Source organism: Pezoporus flaviventris, unplaced genomic scaffold (genome assembly GCF_033815535.1).
Source record: "Pezoporus flaviventris isolate CSIRO_AGI_PZ_B2104156 unplaced genomic scaffold, CSIRO_AGI_Pfla_v1 ptg000006l, whole genome shotgun sequence".
In the NCBI taxonomy this organism is placed as follows: domain Eukaryota; kingdom Metazoa; phylum Chordata; class Aves; order Psittaciformes; family Psittacidae; genus Pezoporus; species Pezoporus flaviventris.
The window spans coordinates 15,886,716-15,901,702 of NW_026892554.1; the positions used below are offsets into that span (position 1 = coordinate 15,886,716).

General features: G+C 37.3%; 1 protein-coding gene across 3 annotated transcripts in view; it reads right to left on the minus strand.

Annotated features, from left to right (window-relative positions):
• The window catches only part of LRRC49 (leucine rich repeat containing 49), a 48,515-nt gene that overhangs the window by 29,567 nt on the left and 3,961 nt on the right, over nucleotides 1-14,987 (minus strand). Inside the window, exons 5-8 of one of the 3 annotated variants that reach the window (XM_061447133.1) lie at nucleotides 14,766-14,865; nucleotides 13,670-13,873; nucleotides 11,185-11,251; nucleotides 3,909-4,052 (exon numbers count right to left, since the gene is read on the minus strand). In XM_061447133.1, coding sequence (XP_061303117.1) covers nucleotides 3,909-4,052; nucleotides 11,185-11,251; nucleotides 13,670-13,873; nucleotides 14,766-14,865 — 515 coding nt within the window. Of the gene's footprint in view, nucleotides 1-96; nucleotides 243-3,908; nucleotides 4,053-11,184; nucleotides 11,252-13,669; nucleotides 13,874-14,765; nucleotides 14,866-14,987 lie in introns of those variants that run through there. The other 2 variants (XM_061447134.1, XM_061447135.1) reach the window with 2 other exon arrangements.

Genomic DNA, 14,987 nt, shown 5'->3' on the forward strand with positions numbered 1-14,987 from the left:
TAGAAGGAAAGATAGAAGCATAAATTCAGTAGCTGAAAGTAGCTTTTGAACCTCTCCACTTTCCCTGATGAAATACAATAATTTCTATGCTATAACCTTGCTGCAACATTGATTTCTGCAGCTCCATTTCTCCCTACTGCAGACTGCAAGGGAGTGTTTCAGGGCAGATATCCATGCTGCAGAACAAGCTGCACCACTTGCAAAGCAAATGATGTTAAAGAAAAAGAGGATAAGGCTGCTGCTGCTTTATTTTTGGGAAACAAGCCAATGTGCTGCCTCAGCATTTATGCTGCAGGATAAACACACTGGTTAAAAAAAAAAAAAGGTTTTTTTCATGACCATGCTGAAATAAGGTTTTTGCAGCAGTGCAATTAGCAGCACCAAACAGCAATGACTTTTCTGCCAAAGAATGAAGGACTGTCACCTTTACAATTAAAATTCATATGGAATGAGTTTCTAGAACAAGTAATCAAATTTAATATATGCTACTAAAGACCTTCAGATGAAAGCTCTATACAGCAAGTAACACAAATATTATTAAGATGAAACATAACAAGTACAAACTTTATTTATGAAATAAAAATCCGTAACAGCCACACAGCAGAGTCTGCAGTGATTCATATGCTATTCAGACTGCACACCTCAATCCTCAGTTATGTATCTGCACCTCCTTATCCTACTAAGGAACATACTCAAATTTGCAACCAGCGGACATAAAACTGTTACACTACAGGGAAGTGTCACAGGACTCACTACGTTGATTTTAGCCACAAAATCACATCTACAGCCCTTCTTCCCTCCATCTGATTTGTGACATGCCTGCACCATGTTTGAGATAAAGAATTAGTTCATTCTACCCAAATAGATGAGCACAAGACAGCTCTAAACAAACCAGGCAGCTTCAATTAATGAAACGGCGAATGTGAGCTAACGGGCAATGCCGAGAGTCACAGCTCTGCATACAAGAAGCAGTGCTTGTCTGACCAGGCTTGAAGAAACAAAGCTCCTGGTTCAGAGCTGTTCCAGATCCTCCCAGATTAGGGTATGGAAAGATTGAGTTCCCAACAGAATTCCATCTGGACACACCCTCTGTCCCTAAACCTGCTCTCACTGTCTATGCTTAAAGGAGTGGGGAAGCATGATACAGGTTAATATACACTTGAAAACAGGCATTATAGAGTTGTGCACAGTAATTCTTATGTAGCAATAATTTTAACTAATCAAAGAATTTTGCACTGAGGAATGCAAAGTAACTTCTCCTGAAGACAAATTTCCTTAACAAGCATATGCTGCTGTCCTGTAAAGTACATCACAAGTCTCACGGGCGTTACAGCAAAAAGGAAAAAAAAAAAGAAAGAAAAGCCTCCAGCTTCTTCAGCTTTGATTCAGTCGTATAAAGCAATTGACTCATACAGGACAGGAATTCTTTGCAACAAGATGGTGAACACCTTGACCAGTCCTCCTTCAAACCTAAGATCAAGATGCCGATGAAAAAAACTGGAAGTCTAAGCTTTTAATACCTCAAAGCAATCAAGCAGGTCTGTCTTTCAAACAAAAAAATAGTTCATCTTCCTAACAGTGGACCCCAATTCACAACTGGATGGAAAGTAAATAAATGTTTCATAATTAATGGTATGCATAGATTTATGCTTCAGATATCACGAGACACTTTGTAATTGTTTATTCTGTATGTTTGCCATTTTCCAGAATGGTCAGACTTCTCGAAGACACTTCAATCCTGCAAGATACATTTCTGCCATAAACCAAGCCTCAAGACTGCCTTTTTAAATCCTACAGCTTTGGACACGCTACATTGCATTCTTACAAAAATAACTACTTAAGGTTCATGAATTTCCAGGCCCTAATGAGTACCTCCAAGACAAAAAGTGGTCCAAAAATTGCTAATCTAAGGCCAGCACTTAAACAAACTGCAACCTAGCTGAATATCTTGATTTAGTCAATAGAGTGGATATGGAGTTCAGCATGAAACCTCATTTTGTTTGACAAATGACATCATCATCTTTCCTTCACAAAAACAATACCCTTACTCTGTGTGTGTGAGTGTGAAAAATAAGGAAGGCTCACAAAAATGTACTGAAAGTTATTAAATTATACTCATGTTATTTCATGATTTTTTGGGACGGCAAACTTTTTAAATTTGATGTCAGGTTCTTTCATTTAAGGGAGTAATCAAATTTAAAAGCTTGATTCATAAGGATAGTGTTGTCATAATAACTCAGTAACTAAAACATAGGCCAAAAACTAAATCACAGAAGCCAAATTCTTTAATGAACTTAACTGCAAAATTTTAGCTCTAAGTGAGGCATCATAACTATACCATGATTAAAATGACACAGTCAACCATAAGAAAACCTAAACCTCTTAAAGGAAAGAAATATACTCCCCCTCCTTTAACTACTCAAGTACTCCAGCAATAATGTAAGAATATCTTGAATATTCTTTCCATAAACTGGTATATTTGCTTCTATGTTTCTGGATTTTCAGCAATGTAGTACTGGAGCAGATTCTGAATTTCAATACAAAAGTAACACAGCTTTACTTAAAAAAAAAAAAAAGTAAACAAATACATGTACCTTGTTGTGCAAAGAGAAAAAGACAACGCCTGCCCTTAAAATAAGAGACTTTAATTTAGGACAAATACACGATTTACTTTAGGTTTCAGAGATTACGATGTGTCCAAGACTTGACTTCACATGGAGTCCTTCTCTACAGGAAGGAGAGTTAGTGTCATACTTGCTAAAAATCACCATGCAATAAAAAGAAAACAACACAAAAATACACACATGTAACACCATTCCATTAGAATTTAACCAGGGTAAAAGCAAACAAACAATCAGACAAAATAAAGTACTTCCTTGAAAAGAATATGATCTTCTGAAACACTGCCTCTGGTCAGGAAAGACTAAAACATTGAGATGCGGTGCAGAGTCCAAGCCTGTAACTCACTACTTTAAATTTCATACTGACTCCCCATTTGTAGCAACAGGAAGCAAGGAGTAAGTATGAGCTATGCCTGAGAGTGAAAAGGCAGCAGCTACAAGCAAGGAAGAGAGTTCTAGGTGACATAAGTGATGTAGGGGGAAAGTATAGTAGCAGAATCAGCTTTTATCTGAAGTGTAAAAATAATTCCTATATGGAAAACCAGAAGATTTGAGAAAGGCTCAACAGCAATAGGACACCAACAACTAAAGCAATAATGAGGACCAGTTATTTAAGTAGACTTAGTGTATTATTTTAAGTGCTTGTTGAAATAAGCTACTTGCCATACCTGAACTACAACTCTTAGATTGCAAAGTGAAAAACTTTAATTTTTATAACAAAGACTTACAATGGTAGGTTAAAGCTTCAATTGGGAAATTCTGCTTTTAAGAGCAATGCCTATTTTCTCTGCATTTGCCCCAGAAATATTCATAAGGTGGTGAAATTTAAGATGATCTGGTTACTTTGCTGAGCTACAGAAATCGAGGGGATTTGTTTCTAGGAAACATATCTGTATGGAATTATCTACATTTATATGTTAGAACCACAAAGCTACTTCAGAATCTGGGTCCCATCATTGTCCTCCCCTGAGAACCACCATGAGCTATCAAGATGTGAATCACCACAACTCATCATAGATTCACTGAATAGTTTGGCTTGGAAGGGACCTTTAAAGGTCATCAAGTCCAACCTCCAATCACATTTAAACGAAATAACACCAAAACTAAATTGTTGTTTGCTTCACCTTAAACATCACAGGAGGTGTTCTGCATAAGCAACATGATATGGGAAAACACAAAATTCCACAAGTCTGAAATACTGATACAGTTTAGACAAGTTACACTAATAGTGAATTTTGTTAAAACCAACATAAAGGAAGATAAAAATACAAGAGTTTTGCTCCTTACTATAGCAGAGACTTGATTATGACGAAGGTTGAGCTCTGTGAGTGAATCCAGTCCGTTAAGGTTTTCTACTATGGTTAGTAGGTTTCTGGCAAGGTTTAACACTCTGAGTTCATTCAAATGACTGATGTTTTCTATTTTAGAAATCTGTGAAAGAGGCATAATTATAAACATGCATACTGTGGCTTACATAGATATACAATAGATATATGTATTAAGTACTTTTTTAGAGTATACATAAAAAATCAATTCAATTACAATAATGCACATGTGTATTTTTCTAAACCATTATAATAAGGTCACAAGTTGCTGACAAGCTACAGTCTGCTACACATTAAGTACTAGTATTCACTTCACTGGTATCTTTCTAGTCATAGCATGAATCTGCTGGAGGATAGGAAGGCTCTGCAGAGGGATATAGACATGCTAGACCAATGGGCCAAGGCCAATTGTATTATGAGGTTCAACAAGGCAAAGTGCTAGGTCCTGCACTTGGGCTAAAACAACCCCATGCAATGCTACAGGCCAGGGGAAGAGTGGCTGGAAAGCTGCTCAGTGGAAAAGGACCTGGGGGTGCTGACTGATGGAGCTGAATATGAGCCAGCTTGTGCCCAGGCAGCCAAGAAAGTCAACAGCATTCTGGCCTGTATCAGCTATAGTGTGGCCAGCAACATCAGGGAAGTGATCATCCCCCTGTACTTGGCACTGCTGAGGCTGCACTGCAAATACTGTGTTCAGTTCTGTGCCCCTCACTACAAGAGATCCTGAGTTGCTGGAGCAGGTCCAGAGAAGGGCAACTAAGCTGGTGAAGAATCTGGAGAACAAGTCTGATGAGGAACAGCTGAGGGAACTGGGGTGGTTTAATCTGAAGAAGAGAAGGCTCAGGGGGGACTTTATTGCTCTCTACAACTACCTGAAAAGAGGATGGAACAAGGCAGTTGCTGGTCTCTTCTCCCAAGTAACAAGTGATGGCACAAGAGTTAATGGTCTCAAGCTGTGCCAGGGGAGGTTTAGACTGGATATTAGGAAATATTTCTTCACCAAAAGAGTGGTCAGGCAATAGAACAGGCTGCCCAGGCCAGTGGTGGAATCTCCATCCCTGGAAGTGTTCAAAAACTGTGTAGATGAGATTCTTAGTGCCACAGCTTAGGGGTGGACATGGCAGTCCTGGGGTAGCAGTCGGACTTGATAATCTTAAAGGTCTCTTCCAACCTAGGTGATTCTATGAATCAATGGCAAAGCAAGTCTTTTAATCCACTTATCGGACAAGCTCAGCTGCACTGCATTAGTGAACAGCAAATGTCAAGCCCTCCGCAGAAGCAGAGAAGGCCTATATAACACTAAAACACTCAAATAAATCTTAGGCCTTTGGAGACAGGCTGGTTACTGCAGGGAGCTATGTTTCGCTTTCAAAGAAAGGGGAACTGCACACCGCTATATACCAAACCTTACTCAGCAGTAAAATAAGTCACCACTTCCTTCCTTACCATCAGAAAGTAGGTTACTTCAGCCATGCTGTTGTGAAGCAGTAACCCTGAAGACACCACAAAACTAAGACAACATTGATGACATCATGCTATGCTAAAATTAGCAAGTTTTGTGCATGACTGATCCTTAATTTGCCTGCAAAGGCACCCAAACACATCTCCAAATCTCCTGGTACCTATGCTACAAAAATATGTGGCACCGTATCTCCCTACCATCACAGAACTCTGCCAGTTTCCCTTCCTGCTTCTTAAAAACCCAGTAGTGGCATTCACAGTTCTATCTACAAGAGCTTCAGACTTTCCAGCAGGTCATGAGGACAGGAACCTGCTGTGAGTCAGGGGCAAGACACAGGCACTGCACTGAGAAGAAGAAAGCAATTTTTCTGAAATTGGAACTTGCAAGGATGTTTTACAAGCAGGTAATTGCTGGAATAAGAAAGACAAACTCAAAAGTTAGAAAAAAAAGCAACAGCATCCTTAGTTTGGATACACAGCACATTTACTTGACAGTCCCCAGCACTTCTTTGGCAATTCATGGCTTCATGTGTTTAGAAAAATGGAGCAATCAAAGTGACTGAACTACAGTAAACAGGCAGCTGCCTAAAGTTTGGGTTTATAATTAATACCTTATTTTAGAGATTCAGGTGATATTGACAAAAAAACAAACCTCCAAACAAAGCATGGCAATCAAAATGGCAGTAATATCTATTGCCCCTTAAAATTACTTTTTACTTCTAGAAATGTATCTGTTTCACAAAGGCATTTATTATTACTCTGTTGACACAATCTGGATTAATTTCCTGCTGTATTTCTCAGAGCAACCAGCTCAAGGACCTCTATCTAGATATGTATTTCTGATAGTGGTCTGGGATCTGTCCTCTAGCATGTATCCACACATTTATGTAGGCCATGCAAACAGCAACACATTATGGAGAAAAACCTATGCTATATGATAGAAAGAAGGCAGCAAGTTTTCCTGTGGAAAAGACTTCAGCCTTCCACAATGTGTGGCAGTGCATCCAAGGATACAGTGCACAAAGCTACTAACAAATATAATGAATTCCCTTTTTAAACAGAATGATCATCTGCTGGACCACCCCAAGCTCCCTTCAACACTGTGTACTCAGGGTACACCATTCCTCCTCAAAGCTGCCAACAGCAGACAAGCAAGACAGTGACTGGTATCACCCCTTCCTAGTGACAATGAAACTTTATGATGCTTTAGACCAGTACAGGCCTGGCCATGCCAGCTTCCAGAAAGCTTCTAGAAGCTCCTGGGAAAGTAGAAGAGGTTAGGTAACTGTTATTTAGCAGTTTGAGAAAGCATACCCTTGTTGGTAATTTTCATATATATATGCACATATATGTACACATACATAGATATATACATACATGTGTATATAAAAGCCTATGACACGACCTGAATATGCTGCTATAAAAAGTATTTCAGCAATTTTTCAGTTAAAAAGGCAAAACCAAAATTACATAACATCTTAAACCAACCTTTGATTCAACTGCTAACTAGTATGCATTATCCTTTTTTTGGGTGTTATACGCAGAAAATAATTATCAGGATACAAAAATACTACAGCTGAAGGAATAGAAAATACCTCCATTTAGAACAAGCTATGTAGACAGAAAGACTTGTAAAAGCAAAGCCAAGAGGAGACGGGTAGCATGAAGAGCATAGACCCCTGCAGATGTCTGCTTAGGTAGAATTACAGCACGCCACAACATAGAATATTAATCTTGGCATTTTACGGCTAACACAAAGATAAGGATTTTATCAGCAATGTATAGAGTTGCACTTTTATGACTTTGTTAAGTTTTAAGATTAATTTTACTGGATTTGCTGTTTCAATTATGCACCCAACATATGAAGATACACCAGCTTTTAGTACATGCTGTTAGGTGCAGATTGGATACAAGCCAAAACTGGAGAAAACCACCATTTTCTTGTTTGCTTGAATGTTTGAATACTTAGATATGAAATAGATTTACTTAAAAAAATGGTTATGTGCCCCAACCATCAATAAACTACACAAAAGTTCATTTTATAATACACGTTTCGAGATCACTGAAAAGAAGTTTATACCTGAAAAAAAAAAACACAAGTTGCCTTTTCTTTTTTTTCTTTTACTTATATCCTTAAACTTTTGGCAAGGAAAATTATTCACAGAGTAAACAGAAACAAAAAAATAATGACTTCTTAAAATGTAAAGCATTATAAAGTGAATTTCATTCTAAGTGAAGTTAGACTTCATTCATTCTAAATAGACTTTTCTCATTCTAAATAAAGTTGAAGTCTTAACTTGACTCACTTTAATGAATTAGTTCACTGGAAAATGGGGTAAAGTCCATTTTAACCCTACCTAAAATAAAAAAGGTTTTAAAAAGAATTTATAGGAAACATACACCATTTATACTATTTACCTTGACAACAAAGCCAAAGCCAACAAACAGCATTCTCTCCACAGTGCACAGAAGCACTGTTTAGAAATTAAATGTTCAGTTCAAAATTAAGCAAAAGCTGTACTGCATTAAATAGCCAGGCTGCTGCCAGAGATTCTCTTGCCCTTCTCAGACAGGTGGATCCATGATGTAGTATTTTATGTCCATATTAGTGTTTTAATAATCATAGAAACAGAGTCTCTACATAAAAATGAAATGTTATTAAGATGCTGTGTTTTTTTATAATTTTATACTGGGTAGCAGTAAAATCAAAAGCCTCTCTAAATCATGGAGAAAAGCAGGCTAAGAGTAGTAATATGACAATTCACATTTTGTCCTTTTTGTAAAGCACAGGTATTGAGTGCAGTATTTTATTAGGCGTTACTTTTTTTTTTTAACTTTCTTTTGGATATTTATTGTACGAAGGTATTTTCTTTAATTACTAATGCATTTAAAACCTTGATTTGGAAAAACAAAAGCCATACAAGGTTTATTATTAGGTACTGTGGAATACTATACCTCAGTGTTTTAAAGCACATCCAGTCACCAATACACTTCTCACTTTTGTGGGAGAAGTCTTAAAGTTCAGATGAAACCATATTATCCGAAAAACCCAGCTCCCAAATAAACCAAAATACTTTCCCAGAAGAGTACAAAAATGAAATTTTCCTCCTCCTGTTTTTCCTCACCTCCAACCTCTTGGAAACATTTCAGTCTTTTAAGTTTCACAATCTGCATTCCATCTATGGGACTGATTTATACCCAGAGAGAGAGGGAGGGAAGATAAAGACTAAACCAGGAATCTAGCTTTTCTCTTAACTGCTACTACTCCATGGACATTAAAAAAAATAAATAATTTCTACCTAGACTCTAGCACTTTTTTTTTGAAAATAAGATTAACAATATTCATATTCTGGACATATCCTATTTGAGTATTTCTGTTCTGAATCTACTGAGAGTGACCACTGAGATTTCTTACTTTATACAGAAATACTGTGCATTACGGAGGAGTTCACATTTTTTGTTAGTCTAATGCATTTCAACTAGCTTTAATACAGCTTACACACATGATTTCATTATCCAATGATCATCTGGGATCACAGGTAACATCTAAGAGATACTGTTCATTATTAAAAATAGCTTTGAACACCAATAAAATAAAATTATTGCAAGCACCTTAGAATATTCCCATAGCAAATTAAACTACTCAAGTAAAAAATGAAAAAAATTTGGTCAGATATTATGTTAGGGATATTACACGTAAGATATTTTAGTATTGTAAATATGTCCTATAAGATATACAAATGATAAAGGGGAAAAATTGCAGTTAAAAGACTAAGTTTTCTTGCCAGACATGTGAGCACCTTCAATATCCTTGGGAAGAATCACGTAATACCACATTCAAAGAATCAATTTGGTAGCATGACTTGCCAAAAGGCATGAGGAGGATTTACTGGAATCTGCTATAACCTGCTATATTGAATTTTATGGGTTTTATTTAATGACATCAGACAAGCCAGATCATGAAAACAATGGAAAGACTATGGAAAAATTCTGTTCTGTATTATAAGGAGTGATACTACTGTTGTAATTTATATTCCATAGTATATTGTAGTGGTAAAGTTATTGTTGCCAGGCAACATCATATAAATGGTAGCATTTTACTTATATGACTCTTCTCATGTACTGGAGTCTAATAAGTTAAATTGCCTTCTGGAATTACATCATGACAGAGGAAAGCTAGCAACACCAGAATCACTGAATGCAAGTTCACTCTTATCTCAAGTAAACCGTATGCAAGCAACAAATACTCAGCTAATCCTCCACTGCAATAAAAATCACTCGCCAAATATTCTCCCTTTAACAGAACTGTCTTTACAACTAAAAAATTGTGTTTCCTCATCTTCTATTAACTAAGGCACAGCAATTTCAAAAGGCAAAACCCCTAATCAAAACAGAGCTGCTGAAGGCAGACAGGAAAAAGAAAAAAAAGTTCCTAGGAAAACTTGCATAGCTTTTAACTATAAAGAAACAGAAAGATAATTTATTAATAGAAGTTCATAGTCTTTAGTTGATCTTCCCATGAAAAATACACCAAGCCTACCAAAAAAAAAAAAGAAAAGGCAGAAAACAATTAATTCTATTTCCTAATGTTCCTAACACACTCCTGGCAGTGTTCAAAGCCAGGCTGGAGAGAGCCCTGGGCAACATGGTCTAGTGTAAGGCACACCTGCCCACAGCAGGGATGTTGGAACTAGATGGATCTTAAGGTCCTTTCCAAGCCTAACCATTCTAGGATTCTGTGATTCATGCCCTTCAAATGCACATCTACGATTTACATCTTCTGAAAAAGAAAAGCATTTCTTATGCTCCAGAGATTTACTATTTAACTCCTAATACAGGATTTGTTATGTCCTCTGGACCAAAGCAGGCCTTTACTATGAAGCTGATCTAGCACCAGCCAGTCGGCACTATGCCCAAAACTCCTAATAAAGTTCTAATTAACACAGAGGGACTCAAACAGACACATTTCCATTCCCCACTGTCAAGCAAATATATAATAAAGAAGACAGAGAAATCAGTTATTAAAACTCTCAGAACATGAATCCAGAAAACGCACTCACTGGTCTCATATAGTCACAATAACCATACCTTGTTTTCAACAGCTCAATTATGGAACATTTTCTATCATGTGTTTTAAATTTATTTTAGAAAAGAATACTGTATCTGGCTGGCACATAATACACCATGCTGCTTCTGATATAGCCATTAGCCAAGAATCTTCGTCTCCTATTTAGTACAGTTAAAACTTTAGGCACCACTTGAAATGAAAATGACTGCTTAGTGTCAAACTGGGGAAACTGAATAGACATAAAGCAAATGAAGACCATTCAGAAGCATGAATGATCAATCAAGAGCTTGGAAGCAATGGCTTTTTCCTGTACAAATTTTAGTCTTCAACAGATATGAAAGCAATCTTGCTCTGTAAGATCAACAGTAGGAACAACACAACTATTAATGGGATCTGAAATTTTTCTATGACTTCTAAGATTATGTTACTTTAACACCACAACTGCTTATACTAGATTACTATTCTGTAGGCGTGAGTGCTATTATACTCAGTTGACTGCATTTTAATCACTAACTTTCCAGAAGTACAATGCTGAAAGGATAAGAGACTTGATACCAAATTCAAAATAACATCATGCCACCTTTTATTGATTTACTGATTTCTGTGACCTCAAGAGTTGCAAAATTTGCTACCAGTTCCCTTTCAAAGCAGCAGTTCTGTAAAAAAACACAGGAAATGCATGACATCTAAGCAGGTTATTGTACTGTACCTGATTTCCATGAAGATCTAAAACATCAAGATTTTTTAGGTTGTCCAGATTTGAGATCTTCTTTATTCTGCAAGATTTCAATTATGACATAAATATTTTTCATATTAGATAAAAAGTATTATTCATTTTCCAGCTAATACAACACTTGGCCATTTGTTCCTGCCTACCAAGAGTAACAGAAGAATAAAAAAGTTCTGAAACAGGTTAAGAAAAAGAGTTTATGCCTTTAACTATCACCTTCCTTTCTGTCATTAATGTAATAGCAGCAGTATGTACATGGTGCTTCTAGGAAGATGAAAAGGGAATTAATACTTGCACCACTTGAAAACAATGTCAACAATCAACCTATCCAGATACCTAAATAATAGTAACAGTTTCCACACACATTATTATTGGCAAACAGCTAATTCAAGCCAGAAAGACTATAGCAACACTAGCTTTTGACAGTTTGAGATTCAGAACACAGAATTCTCCCCCATACCTCCCCAAAACCTCAGGCTAACAATGAAACATGAACAAAAAACCACCACACACAACCAACCAACCAACAACAACAACAAAAAAAAAAAACCAAACAAAACAAAACTGAAAGCCACTGGCCGTTTCTAGACAATACAGATCTCTAGATTTGGCACTATTTCTTCTCCGACTGTACAGCTTCATTGTCTTAAAACTTTTCTGCCCTGCCCTATCTTCTCAGGTTCCAAACCTATGTTATTATATACTCAACAGCATCATCTACTGGCTGATGATATTAAACATCATGTGTGTTACGCATTTTTTTCAAGACTAATCAAAGATCACACATCTATATCAAGCTGAAAACACACTGTTAACAGCTGCGTCTGATCTGTAATCATTTATGAGAAAGTCTTGTCCTACCTTAACCTCTAAACCATACTTATATGTAAACAAAGCATAGAGCACTCTATGTAGTTATGATTTGGACAGTAATTCCTTAAAATTACTGCTCCCCCAATATTTTCCTATACACAAAATTAATTTCTACAGGTGTCCTGGGTTCAGCAGTAGCAGTCGTGTTTTTCCTTTGTGTTAACTGGTGCAGTGCTGTGTTTTGACTTCTAGCTTGAGAACAGTGTTGGTGAAGCCGATGTTTTCGGTTGTTGCTAAGTGATGTTTACCCTGACCAAGGACTCTGTGAGGCTCATGCTCTGCCAGGGAGGAGGGGAAGCTGTGAGGAAGCAGAGACGGGGCGCCTGAGCCGGGCAAGCCGGGGAGGTATTCCATACCACAGCACGTCATGCCCAGGGTGGGGGGGTAACTGGGAGTTACCCGGAAGGACAGGGGCTTCCGGGTGGAACTCGCTTTCTTGGCCGGTGGTATCGTATTCTCTTCCCTTGTTATTTTCCCTTATCATTGTTTTAGCTGATAGTAGCGGTGGTGATTTGTTGCTGGACTGTTCTTGTCTCAACCCGTAGGAGTTGCACTCTCTCGATCCTCCTCCCCGTTCCTCCGGGAGCAGGGAAGGGGAGAGCCCCGGTGCGGGGGGGGGGGGAGACGGACACGGACCTCGATTGTTGTCAGCTCGGCACCACTCACTGGGAGTGAGTGAACAAGTTACCTAACTGGGTTTAAACCACGACAACAGGTGAGATCTGTAATATAAAACCAATTATCTCTGTCCTTGATCAGAATAAGCATTACTTAGCAACAACTGAACCATCAGTGTGTTATAAGCATTGTTTTCAGACTAAAGCTGAAACAGCACTGCACCAGCCACTAGGAAGAAGAGTAACTGTTCACAGCTGAACTCAAGACAGCTCTAATAAGATACAGCACAATTGTAAATTGCCAGTTTTGAATGCAGGCTGAATTAGGAGATGCATTCTTTATAAACTGCACATGACTGAAGTTTGTTTACCAGTTCTTCCTTTATTGAATATAAAGAAAGTAAGAAAACTGAACAAAATCAAAGCACAAACCTTAGATGTGTCAGCAATTCCATAGATACTTCTATTAAATTAAAGGCTACAAGATTTGAACTGTATCTTTAGAAAGCAATACAACTAGCATATTGTATCTCCCAACAGAATAGAATCAATAAATAAGCAATAAAATTCACGATTCACCTGCCTGATTTTTTTTCCTAAAATAAACACATCAGGCAGAAATATTTTTCATAGGTTAAAGAATCAACAAATACTGAAGGTGATGTGAAAAGAGATTCCACCTGCCACAAAAATATGAGAACACATATTAAATAGTCAATCAGAACAGAAGATGAGATGAATATACATAAGTATTTCGGAACTGTTACTAAAATTTATATAAGAAAGGAAGTTTATGAACAACATTAGGAGCAAAAACTGCGTGCTTTCTCAGTGGGATTGCTAACACTTAGATAATGTTAGGGACCAGGTCACTGGTCACACAGCCAATTCCAACTCTGTAAGTAACAGAAACACCTCACAGTTGTTACACCACAAAGAAGTAAGGTGCTTTAAGTTAGTTTTATTAATGTTACCTGTTCTTTCCCAACAAAAGGACTCTTAGGGATCTCAGAGTTGAAAGCCCACTTATTTCTTCTATCTGGTTATCATACAAATCTAAGAAAACAAGATGCTGCAGATTAGAAATATTTTGGATCCGGGTTATAAAATTATGTTGGAAATTCAATAAGCGAAGATGATCTTCCCCATCAATAACTGGGCACACGGTCAGTTTTTGCCTGGAAGGAAAGAGAAACAAAACAACCCACATGTAAGTAACAAACTGGTAACCCACCTTCTGCTCACCCATTCTGACTGAACCAAGAAAGTATTTTAATTAGTTTGCTAATTAAATTCAGTTAAATAAGGCAGTAACTCCTTACTCTAAAAAACAAAACAAAACCAAGAACCCCTAGCATGAAAATGTAGTAGAAGTGTTTCCAAAATTCTTTGAACCTCTGTCCTCTTCAGAGATTTGCATGCTACATGGAAACTACACGCAAGTTGCACGTTATGACCACGTTAACATTTCAACAGATGCAGCCTGACAATTTTTTATTTTTTCATCAGCTTGCCCAGATCAGAATTCAGTATTCTACGTCTACGCAATTTTATTTTGGTTTACAGAACTTAACATTTGAAATATAAACGCATGTAACACTAAGTGTTTATGTGAAGAGTAAAAGATAGGGGAAATTGTGCTAAAATAATTATTATTTTAGGATGATTCCAGAAGGAGTCCTACTAACCTGACAAAACTTTTTGGACTACACAAACTTACCCCCAACCGAACAAACAAAAGTTCTACAGTTAATACATCTGATTAGAACTAATGGAGACGTAATCTTTCTCTATGCGTTATGTTCGTGACCTTGGATTCGACAGTTAAGCTACCTCTTCAAGTTTACGCTGAAAAGCCCTAACTTTTTAGACGACTGCTGTATGGATATATTCATCACAAGGACACTCATACAGAATTTCTCTATGGGACACAGCTCTCAAACATACACAAAAACAACCAACAAAAACAAACCCCCCACTTATACCACTGACCACAGGCATTACCATCACTTCAGACCATCAGACGCAAGAGTTGCAAGCTATGGCATTTGCGCTCCACAACCTTCTCACCTTTCCAGTGTAAGTCTATCACAGTTCAGTATTTTTTCTTCAGCAGTACGATGCAATACAGGAAATGTTATTGATGAACTGCTCCCAAAATTCGTGTTATCTATTGGGAAATCATACAGAGAATATATGAACTACTACTTTGTAAAATCATTTCATTAACTAGAAATAATAAAAGCAGGATTTTCTCCCTTATTAAAAGTGAAGTTACACAGAACAGGAAAG